Source organism: Myotis daubentonii, chromosome 5, assembly GCF_963259705.1.
Source record: "Myotis daubentonii chromosome 5, mMyoDau2.1, whole genome shotgun sequence".
Classification (NCBI taxonomy): Eukaryota; Metazoa; Chordata; class Mammalia; order Chiroptera; family Vespertilionidae; genus Myotis; species Myotis daubentonii.
The window spans coordinates 88022962-88035444 of NC_081844.1; the positions used below are offsets into that span (position 1 = coordinate 88022962).

A 12483-nucleotide genomic window follows, 5' to 3' on the forward strand; every position below is an offset into this window, starting at 1 on the left:
ATAAGTGCATCTTGGTATAATTTTTCAAGTGTATCAATAGTGAAAGTTCCTAGCAGTGAAATTACAGGCTCAAAATCCTGCATTTTAAAGAGATATTTCCAACTTGTCTTCAAAGGTTTCTCCAGATTAGCCTCCATCCAGAGCATAGGAGAGGCCCACAGCTCCACATCCTCACCGACAGTGGCTCTTACCAGCCTCACTGGAAATGTGCGACTTTAATGAGAAGTCATGACATGCTTGTTTAGATTGTAAATTCCCTCTAAATTTACAGCAGAAAGAGTTGTTGTCTCAACTTGGTTTCAATGTTATCCAAGTCATTAACTCTTCTTTTACTTCAGCTTGTAATGGATGCCGTGGCATATCAGTTACACACACACACAACAATTGGATGTAGTTTTGATAAACTGTTGAAATCTGACTTTTACAAACCTTGGTTTTTAAATGTTGTCATGGTAAATTAACTGGGTGAAATAATACTAGTTTGGTTTTACTTCTTTATTAATTTCATACTAGATACACTTTGGAAAATTATTCCAGAGCCACAGGAGGAGAAATACGATGGGCCATTGCGCCAAAGACAGGTTTTAAAATTCAAATTTGTAATTAAAGAATGGAACATTGTACCCTAACCTCGTCTTTGCCCATTCCTCAGGGATCTCTTCTTACAAGGCTAGTGCTTTTCCTAAACTGAAAAGCCTGCTGTGAGCACCCCTGTTCAGAGTCTGAAAAACACAGATACTTGTTCTATTGCTTTAGTGCACAGGACAGTATTGGTTCTTAAAAACTTCTATGAGGGTCCCTGGCTGAAGATACATGTGTCCCAGCATTGGAATGAGATGTTCCAGGAAGCACCCAAATTGAATTTTGGGAGTTGACTTGAAAGGGCATTTTAATAATTATCCTGGCAGGATTTTATTATAAGTTTCAGATGTTTTTTTCTCCCATGAACTTTATCGGGCATTGTGTGCAGAGCATGTGTGTTAACTGCTTAGGGTTAGATGCAGTCCTGCCTCCACAATTTCCTACCACGTGATTCTAGAGCAAATACTATTTAACCTCTCTCTACACACTAATCTTTTTTCCTACTCAACATCCTCTTTTTTATAACAACTTTATCGAGGTATATTTACATGTCATGAAATTTACCCAATCCCAATGATTTTGAGTAATTTTCTGAGTGGTGCAACCATCACCATAAATCAATCTTAGAACCTTTTCTTCCTTCCTCTAAGATCCCCTGTGCCCATTTAGACTTAATCCCCATTCCCAACCTGAGCCCCAGGCAACTGCTAATCTATTTTCTGTATCTGTAAATGTGCCTTTTCTGGCAATTTCATGTCAATGGACTTATCAACATGCACTCTTTTGTGCTGCCTTCTTTTACTTTTAACATGTTTATGGGATTCATCCATGTTGTAGTATGTGTTGCTAGCTTGTTCCCTTGTAGTGCTGCATGGTATTCCAGGGGTAGGCAATACTGTGTAGATACCACATCTTGTCTGTCAGTTCACCATTTGACATTTAGCATATCTCCAATTCTTTTGCCATTAGGCATACGTGCACAAATCTTTGCATGAAGATATATTTCTATTACTCTTTTTTTAATCCTCACCTGAGGATATGTTTATTGATTTTAGAGAGAGGAGAAGAAACGTTGACGTGATGGAGAAACATCAAGTGGTTGCCTCTCAATGTCGCAACCTAGCTATGTGCTCTGACTGGGAATTGAATCCTCTACCTTTTGGTGTATAGGACGATGTTCCAACCAACTGAGCCACACTGGCCAGGGCTATACTTGTATTTCTTTTGAGTAGATATTTAGGAGTGGAATTGAAGGGTGATGTAATAGTTTTATGTTTAACTTTTTGAAAGTCTGACGAACTATTTTCCAAAGTGACTGTACCATTTGCATTCTCACCAATAATACATGAGTGTTCCCCTTTCCCTACACCCTGGGGGCAATATTTGTTATTATCTTATTTCTTATAGTCATTCTGATGGGTGTGAAATTTATGGTTTTAACTTTTATTTCTCTACTGACTAATGATATTGAGCATCTTTTCATGTATCTCTTCTTTAGTGAAATCTATGTTTGTATCTTTACTCATCTTTTATTGAGTTGTTTGACTTTTGAGGTGTAATAGTCCTCTGTATGTTCTGGACATAATCCTTTATAGGTTATACATTTTATAAACATTTTCTCCTTGTCTGTTGCTTGCTTTTTCATTTCCTTTAATGGTATCCTTTGAAGTGCAAAAGTTTTGAATTTTGATAGTCTGATTTATAACATTGTTAATGGACCTTGATTTTGGTGTTATATCTAGAAGCTTTTGCCTATTCTGAGGTCTCAAAGATTTTTATCTTACATTTTATTCTGAATGTTTTATTATTTTTGTACTTACATTTACATCTGTAATCTACTTGAGTTAATTGTTGTGCATGGTGTGAAAATCTAAGTTCATTCTTTTTGAATGTGGGTATCTAATTGTTCCAGCGCCATTTGTTAAACTGATTGTCCTTTCCTGCATATTTATCAAAAGTCAATTGACTATAAATGCAAAGATTTGTTTCTAAAGTCTAAATTCTGTTCCATTGACATATATGTCTATTCTTATGTCAATGCCACACTTCTTGGTCTCTCAAATTTTTTCTTCTTCAAAATTATTTTGGCCGAAACCGGTTTGGCTCAGTGGATAGAGCGTCGGCCTGCGGACTGAGGGGTCCCAAGTTCGATTCCGGTCAAGGGCATGTACCTGGGTTGCGGGCACATCCCCAGTGGGAGATGTGCAGGAGGCAGCTGATCGATGTTTCTCTCCCATCGATGTTTCTAACTCTCTATCTCTCTCCCTTCCTCTCTGTAAAAAAATCAATAAAATATATTTTAAAAAAATTATTTTGGCTATTCTAGGTATTTGTAATTTTCTTATAAATTTTAGGAACTTCTTGTCAATTTATACAAAAAAAGCCTGGTGGGATTTGATAGGGATTGCACTGACTCTATAGATCAATTTGGACAGAAATGACATCTTAACAATATTTGAGTCTTCCAATCCATGACCATGGAATGTTTCTCCCATTATTTCAATCTTACCTAAGCAAAGATTTGTAATTTTCTGTGTACAAGTCTTTGCAATACTTTGTTAAATTTAATCCCAAGTATTTTATTCTTTTTGATACTTTTGTGAATGTAATTGCATTCCTAATTTCATTGTTGTATTGCTCACTGTTTATATAGATAAAGACAATTGATTTTTGCATATTGACCTAATATGCTGCAAACTTGCTATCCTTTTTGTTAGTTCTAATAGGGTTGTTTTTGTGGGGTGTGTGTGTGTGTGTGTGTGTGGTTTCCTTATGATTTTTTTTGTATACAGAATTATGTTGTCTGTGATTAAAGGCACTTTTACTTCTCTCTCTCTCTCTCTCTCTCTCTCTCTCTCTCTCTCTCTCTCTCCCCTTCCTTCCTTCCTTCCTTCCTTCCTTCCTTCCTTCCTTCCTTCCTTCCTTCCTTCCTTCCTTCCTTCCTTCCTTCTTTCCCCTCTAATTATACTGGCTAGAACCTCCAGTACTATATTGAATAGAGGTGAGAACAGATATTTTTGCCTTGTTTCAGATTTTAGGAGTAAAGCATTCAACCTTTCCCCATTAAGTGTGATGTTCACTATAGGTGTTATTGTGGATGCCTTTTACCAGATTCAGAAAGCTTCATTTTATTCCATATTTGTTAAGAGTTGTTGTTTTTTCCAATCACGAATGAGTGCTTTTCCTATCCTACTGAGATGATCATATGTTTTGCCCTTCATTCTATTAATACACAATGTATTATATTGATTGATTTCAGATCCCTTTTGGTCATGGTATATAATTTTTTAATATGTTGATGGATTTGATTTGCTAATTTTTTGAGGACCAAACCTGAATTCTTATCCTGAATCAGGGAAAAGTGGGGATAATGATATTACTTGCCTCATAGGTTTGCAGTAACAATCAAATGCAATAAATACACATAAAGTACCTAATATCGTGTCTGAGACTAGTAAGCTCAATTAATGGGAACCATGCTGATTATACCACTGACCATAACTATCCTATATAATAAAAGCCTAATATACTAAGTGTCCGGTTGTCTGGTCGGCTGTTCAATCAAAGCGTAATATGCTAATGATATGCTAAGGTCGCTCAACAGCTCGCTATGATGTGCACTGACCACCAGGGGGCAGACGCTCCAATCAGTAAGTTAGCTTGCTGCTGGGGTCTGGTCAATCGGGAATGAGTGAGACGGGCCAGACATGCCCTGGAACCCTCCCATGGTCCCTTCCCTGCTTGCCAACCTCCCGCATCCCTCTCCAGCCCGATTGTGCACCGGCAGGTCCCTTGGCCTGGCCTGCACCCTCTCACAATCTGGGACCCCTTGAGAGATGTTGGAGAGCTGGTTTCAGCCTGATCCCGCAGGCCAGGCAGAGGGACCCCACTGGTGCATGAATTTGTGCACCGGGCCTCTAGTCTACATATAATTACCTCACATACAAGAATAAGATACACTGATATAAAACAAATTTATCTGCTTACTACCAGAACTATATTACATTTATGGGTGGAAAAAGGAAGGCAATTATAATAATAGCTAACATCTGTTACTTGCTATCTTCCAGACACTGTTGTAAGTCATTTATGTGTTTGAACTCAATCTTCCCAACAGCCCTATGACGTATGTACTATTATAAATGGGGAGGTTTAGGGCTTATTCCAATTATTACAAAGATGTTAAAGGGCAGACCTGAGATTTGAATGAAAACAGTCTGGCTTCAGGGCCAGGATTTTCACAATTATGCTATGTGCCATGCTTTGTGCTAATAACTTTATAAACATTCTATCTAATTTACTCTTTGCCTGTGATACATAAAATAATTCCTAACGTACAGATATCCTTTCTGAGTTTCCTTTAAGAGACTTTCTCTAAATTCACGTGATATTTAACCCAGGCCTGCCTGAAGCCTGTGAATTTCTCACTTTTATTTTCCTTCAGTGTGATATCTTTGAAATCAATCAATGTCTTTCCTCCAAAATCGAATAGCTTTTAGAAGCAATGACTAATACCAGTCATGTGTCGCCCTTGCTTTGCTAGGATATATAAGAACTGACCCTTGCTTACATAGAGTCTAAATGAGGATTGGTCACAATAGTTCTGCAGTAGGCAGTAGCTTCCCCCTGGGTCATCGTTTTTCTTTTATTTTTTAAAATATATTTTTATTGATTTCAGGGAGGAAGGGAGAGAGAGACAGAGAGAGAGAAAGAGGGAAACATCAATGATGAGAGAGAACCATTGATTGGCTGCCTACTGCATGCCCCCTACTGGGGATCAAGCTTGCAACCCGGGCATGTGCCCTTGACCAGAATCGAACCCGGGACCCTTCAGTCTGCAGGCTTACCCTCTATCTACTGAGCCCAACCAGCCAGGGCTTATCAATTTTCTTGACTGCCACTCATAGAAAGAAAGATATTTTTCATCACAAGGTAGCTACACACACAGTGACACATATTGTATTCACAAGAACCAAAATTTCATAAATAATGTGTAGCCTTGCATGTTAATAGCATTTATTCTATGTTATTCAACCTATTTTATTTCTTCAAAAAAAAAAAAACAAAAAACCCAGCCAAACTGATTTCACAACCCATTAATGGGTGGTGAGCATCAATTTGAAAATCATTGCATTGGAGAATATTCTAGGTCTCTTTCAGTGCTTAGACTCAGGTTAACATCAAGATGTGATTTATCTTAACTTATTTGGTAACCATGCTAATTTCTAAAAATAGAGCCAAGGGAATGTATCACAGACTCACCTGACACTTTTGTGTTAAACTTACTTTTCTCTTTCCCTTCTTTATTTATTCATTTATTATTTTTCTACAGCTGTTTGTAAAGATACACTTCAGACAGTGTACAAGCACTGAGAAGTCGAGGATGAGTAAAAGCAGGCATGCATTCTGATAGCACAGTGAGAATGAAAACAGTTCGCCTAATTGCACACAGAAAAATATTTTCAAATCACCATTAAGTTCTGTGAACAAGAATCCAGCATCACATAAAACAGGGAGCCAGGATTTAACATGGACCATGGGAAAAGTCTCTGTGGGAAGTGGCATTGGGGCTGAGACTGGAGAGCAAATAGAAAACAAGCAGGCAGTGGAAAGCATGGATCACACCATGTCACAAGCTTCTAGGACTAGAGGAAGGCATGGACTCCTAGTGGAGGAATGACAGGAAAAGCTCTTAAAGATAAGTCTAGAAAAGTAAACAGGGCCAGATTGTACAGAAAGCATGTCAAACTCAAAGGCTAACATGGGCCAAATAAACGAGGCATGCGGCCCGTGGGCCACGAGTTTGACATGCTTTGTTGTACAGGGTCCTGTAGACCATGGAAAGAGATGAACGGCTTTTACAAGCCTGGATAACATAAAACTCACATTTTTAACACGTAACTGCGCTGTGTAGAATGGATTGGAGATGTTTGAGGTTATGCAGAGAGAGCTCCAAATAGCCTAGCACAATGGTCTGAGTCAAACATGGTAGACTAGGGTGCGTTAGGGTGGTGGTCTTTTATTACTTATTTCCTCTTACTGAGCATGTTTTACAATGCCTTTCAGGTGCACTGGGGCCAGACTTGTTAATTTTGGAGCTGTCAGCTAAGAAATAAATAAGCCGCGATGTAGCATACAAAAAAAAAAAAGTTGTGGAAATGCAACAGTGAGTCCAGGTGCTAAGTGGCCAAAATACAAAAAAACTCTTACTATTTTCTTAAAAAAAAAAAAAAGAAGAAGATAATGATCTGAACTTGCATATTCGAGTTATCACCAAACTGTACTATTTTACTAGGTACAGTTCTAGAAAATGAAATACTTAAACTCCCTCTCTGAGTTTAAGATCTGAGATAGAGAGCTTCAGATCTGATGTGCTGAAGGAGAAAGATGCTTTTTAACAGCCGGACCTGGCTCCATGATTAAATAAATTTATATTCAGGCAAAGGAAGCATGTTGCCTCTTGCCTTGACTTCTTTTTTCTTTGATTAATAATTCCCTGCATGGCTGAACATTGTTGTTATCTTGCCATGATGGGCACCTTTATCAGTGTGTTCTTAGAATAAAAATAGCTTAACCCAAGCCCCTATAAAAATAGTTTGTTCCTTCAGGGTGAGTTTAATAAAACCACTGTCCCCCATTCGAGTTGAGTGGAGTCATGGGAGAGAATCCTCTGTCTGTCACTAATTTCTCCACCTGCCTGCCTCCAGTGGCGAGCTGAAGGCAGTCACAGCTGCTCTGAATCCCAACCCTATCTGCATAGGCTGTTTCCATTGGCATCTAGATCTGTTTGTAGTTGACACTCTTTCTCCCTTCTTTTGGTACTCAGTTCTCACCCACCTCACCCTCTCTACCCCATTCATTGGCCATCCTAAAAGACTTTCTCACATCCTGAGCAGTCATTGTTTCTGTTATGTTAGCCGAGAGGAGCCTAAGGTACAACAGGTCCCAGACATGGTTGCATACTAATTACCGTTCCTTACTGAAAGAACTGGAAAACACAACAAACATAATTTTTAGTGGTGCAGTTGGAAAGATTGTGAACCAAAGAGCTCAGGTACAGGCACCTTTCCTGGTGCCCATAAAACCTATGGCAGGGATGACCAACCAGTCATTGCACCGAGGTGAAGAATGTCATTTCCTAACAGGCAATACCAAAGATGTGTTTCTCAGATTTTTACAAAGCACTTCCTGTGTTTCTGTCTAAATTGCCCCCGTGAGCTTAATTTCCAACATCTTCTGTGTGACTCAGTCTTCCGTGGTAAACACGATTTTATCTATTGAACAAGTAAACTCCTCATTAGAATCGTAATGCCTCAGATTAATGCTTCATGGAATTTCTCTTTTTTCTTTTGTTTTCAAGTCCCTTCCTTATCCTTCAGCACAATGATCATTATAAAGAACAAAATGTACTAAGTACAGTTCACCCATCATTGATATTCTACATTTGCTTCCTAAGCTGAGAATTGGTCACAAGGAATTGGTTTGCATCCCTGGACACTGCTTGCAGGCACTTAATTCTTGGATTCAAATAAAACTTGAACGTGTGATTTCAGTGACATCATGTCAAAAGAAACATGTCAAAACAGTGTTGATACAAAGAGCTCTATGGTGATGTGAAGTCTTTGAGGGAAACAAAACCAATCAAAGCAGCAGGAAAGCATTTTAAAAAAAACACACACACACAAAAAAAACAGGGAGTTCTTTGCAAACAGCAGAAGCCAGATGTACTCTCCTGTGGCTCATTTCCTCGTCCCATCCCTCTACCCGTCCTGCTCCACCAAGTGTGAAGCCTGCATCTGATCATTCATCCTGCCCAAAACCCTTCAGTGTCTCTCCAGCATCTATTGATTCTGAAAGAGCTCCCATCCTGGGATCTACCCTCTGCCTTCCTCTCCAGGCTCAAGCTTCCCATCCTCCCTGTGATTACAGAAAACCCAAACTGTTTCCTTTCCCCACACACACTCTGTTTTCTCCCAGGTCTGTGCTTAGTATGTGCTACTTTTCTCTTTCGAATAGGACTTTTGGACCTGGAGAACTCTTCAGATAAACCATTTATGGGGTGCTTGATTTTTGTGCATTACTTCAACTTCAGTGAGCCTTGATTTCCTCATTCGTAAAATGGGAGCATAAAAGCAGCATTCTGGGACTGATAGGTGTAATACTGTTGGATGTTTCTGAGTCTACCCCAGTGGAGAAGTTGCTCAGTAGAAATGTCAGCGATATTAGCTTTATTCCTTAGTTATTTTTCTTGTCACCATCCTTTAGAATTTAGCTCAGGTTTTACCTCTGGTCAGAAGCTTTCCCTCACCTCCTCTTCCCAAACCCTAGGTAAATAACTTCCTTGTACTAGGCACTTTCTTCTAAATTGCCCCCTTTTAAATTCTTTTCCTGTCATTAGTGTTGGTACATGCTTTTTCATAGTGTTGCTGGGCAATGAAGTTGTTGGCGTGGGAAAATGGGCACCAGAATGCGTCAAGGAGGCCTTCTAATCCACATTTTATGGACCTCCTAAACAGTGTGGTTAGGATATGATCGTTAATGATAAGTGAATAAATGGGGTTTTCGTTATTTCCTTGGCTTTATAGCTTTGTAAGCTAATAGTTAATGAATGCCTACTATATTCCAGGCATGACTCAGCTATTATCCTTTATTTTTTACTATGTTCAAATGTGGTAGATATTCTTATTATTCCCATCTTATACAAGTGGAAACTGGGGGCCCAGAGCCATAGAGCGAGTGATAAATCATCTCCTCCCAAAGCCTGACCTCTTAGCTCAACCACACTCTGCTCAGATCTGTAGGGTGTCTTCACCTCTGGGACTCTTTCGTGTGTAACTGTATCACACACGTTTTCCTTTCCGACTCGATCCCAGGTACTCCTTCCAAGATGAGGAAGACATGTTCATGGTGGTGGACCTCCTGCTGGGCGGGGACCTACGGTATCACCTACAGCAGAACGTCCGTTTCCAGGAAGACACTGTGAAGCTCTTCATCTGTGAGCTGGCCATGGCCCTGGACTACCTGCAGAGCCAGCGCATCATTCACAGGTCAGTCAAGTCCAAGGGGCCAGCCTTGGACTGAGTGCACAGGAGAGAATTCAGTTCCTGCTGCGTTCAACAGGTCCTTGTTGAACATGACATTCAACCCTCACCTAATTAGTACATCCATTCCTTGAGGTAGGTTTTTGGCCTTATTTTGAAGATTAAAAAACAAGACAACTAAGCACATTGTGCCCAAGGCCAGAACCAATGAATATTGGTGCTATCTTCTAACTAAGCTTAGAAGAAGAGGAGAAAGATGACATACAGGAACTTACTAAATAATAAATGAATTAATTGAAATAGTAATAAAGAAGTTCATAGGCCGAAACCGGTTTGGCTAAGTGGATAGAGCATCGGCCTGCGGACTGAAAGGTCCCAGGTTCGATTCCGGTCAAGGGCATGTACCTGGGTTGCGGGCACATCCCCAGTGGAGGATGTGCAGGAGGCGGCTGGTCGATGTTTCTCTCTCATCGATGTTTCTGACTCTCTATCTCTCTCCCTTCCTCTCTGTAAAAAATCAATAAAATATATTTAAAAAAAAAAAAAAAGAAGTTCATAGGAAGGAAAGTCTCTGGGGAGAGCATTTGAGTCCTAACTACCTGTCAGCAGTGAAACTACTTGTTTCACTCACTTGGTACATTTGTGTTAAATAAAGACAAATACAGTTGAGCCTTGAACAAGAGGGGGAAGGTTTAGGGATGCTGACCCCCATCAATAAAAACCTGCATATCACTTTTGACTCCCCCAAAAGTTAACAACAGGGGTCCTTCAGTATCCTCAGTATCCTGGGGGGGTGGGGGGAGGGTTGTTTCCAAGACCATCCTCAGATACCAAAATTCACAGATGCTCAAGTCCTTTAAATAAAATGGCCTGCTCTGTGCATCTGAGAATTCCCAACTGTAGATAGAAAATACTGTTTTCGATCCATGGTTGGTTAAATCTGCAGATGCCAGACCCTGCAGCTGACTGTGTATATGGGGGGAATCAACATATAAATGGACCCGTACAGTTCAAACCTGTGTTGTTTAAGGGTGAACTGTAACAAGGCAGCTATAAGCCCAAGGAGACAATAGAGGGGAAAGATAACACTTTACATTTATAAAGAAATTGGTAGTTTTAATGATGGTTTCCTATGTGACATATCACCCGATTGCTGTAATAATTTGTGATAAGTGAACAGAGCAGATACAGTTAGATCAGTCTAAATATGAGAAAACCATGATTAGGAGACATTAACTTTTTACCTAGGTTACTGGTGAGAATTTTGAACCCAATCACTACCAAAGCAGCTACTATTTCCTGATGACATCCCAGGTACTGCTAAGTACTTTCATGTGGTATTTTATTAAATTCTCAGAACTAAAGGCAGAATCCTCATCTACACTAATCTACACTAATAAAAGAGAAAGATGCAAATTGACCATACCTTCGCTATGCCCACCAGCCAATCAGGCATGAGTATGCAAATTAACCCAACAAAGCTGGTGGGTTAATTTGCATATGCAGGCACAGGTGTTCCACACCGCTCCAGCTGCTCCAGGCCTCTGGGCAGCGTGAGTAGGTGGAAAGGCAGCTCCGGGCCAGAGTGAAGGCAGAAAGGTGGCTCTCGCCAGAGCAAAGGCAGTGCTGGCAGCCAGGGGAAGGAAGACCCATTCGTGCACGAATCTTCATGCATCGGGCCTCTAGTGTCATTATAATATCCCCATTACACAGATGAGAAAACCATGGCGCAAAGATTTGCCAAGGACAAACAGATGACAAATGGCATTGCCAAGATTTAAACTTAGGCTTATTGATCCCAGAGGTAGAGTTCTGTCTGCTACCTCAACTTGCATTCATTACACACCATTAAATGAAAAATCAACACATGTGACTGCCACTGTCATCTCTAATCCTTGAAGACTTTGCTGAGTTTCTAAGTATAATCATGTCTCATTTAGTAAACATTTGGCTAGATAAAATATTTGCCCAACAGTAGTTAACATTTATGTGGAACTTATCTGGATTAGTGAAGAGGCAGCATAATAATTTATAGATTCTCTGTGCAGGCACCATGAACCAGTTTTTTTTTTCTTTTGGCCTTGGCCCTGTACACTTACATAGTTATTATTTAATTTCCTGTCTTTGGAAGGGCCTATTTATACTGTAAATGTGCTCTTCAGAAAAACAGATATGTGGGAAGCAGACCAGTGAATCATGATGTGGGAAGTAAATTTACACACCTGGTACTTTGTCAATAACTAGAATCCTGTTCCCAATGGTCTTTCTCTCACACCGGCTCCCACATTGGTTTCTGCTCTCCCATAGTGCTTTCTCAGGAGAATGTTGCTTATTCGTAGCCTATGGAGTCCCTCCCAGAGCCTCCATGCTCACTCATCCACCCCACCAATCGCCAACACTGTGTGTTTGGTTGCTGACATTATAGATCTCAGAAAGGGGACAGTGACTGTGGGAAACCAAGCCTTTAGGCTTCTCCTTTCTCTGTGTGAATGTGGGTTCCATACCCTCTTTCTCTGGGCTTCATTTTCCCTGTCATCATGAGTCAAGACGCTCTGAGCACTTTTGCTGTATGCTTAGAACTGTGCTCCTAAAGGAATTCCGGAGCGGAAAACCCAACCCAAAACAAAACAGAAAACTTGATGCCGTTGGTACCCTAATCCCAAATATCATTGTTCTGTCCTCTCCCTGTTTATTACTCCCATCATCATTTTGCCACTTTAGTAAGAAACCAAGATTAACTTTCTGTTCACTGCCCTTTACACACCCATGGTTATGACTTTGTGCGTGACTTCAGAAAGGTCTCTTTGTATTGAAATGTCTCTGCATCACGGCAAATGAATGGAAGGCAACCTCAGTGACA

General features: G+C 40.2%; 1 protein-coding gene across 2 annotated transcripts in view; it reads left to right on the plus strand.

The window, feature by feature from the left end:
* Nucleotides 1-12483, plus strand: part of STK32A (serine/threonine kinase 32A) — an 89656-nt gene that overhangs the window by 38247 nt on the left and 38926 nt on the right. For both annotated transcript variants that reach the window (XM_059698789.1, XM_059698788.1), the window contains one exon: nt 9456-9629. In XM_059698789.1, the coding sequence (XP_059554772.1) occupies nt 9456-9629 (174 nt within the window). The remainder of the gene's footprint in view (nt 1-9455; nt 9630-12483) is intronic.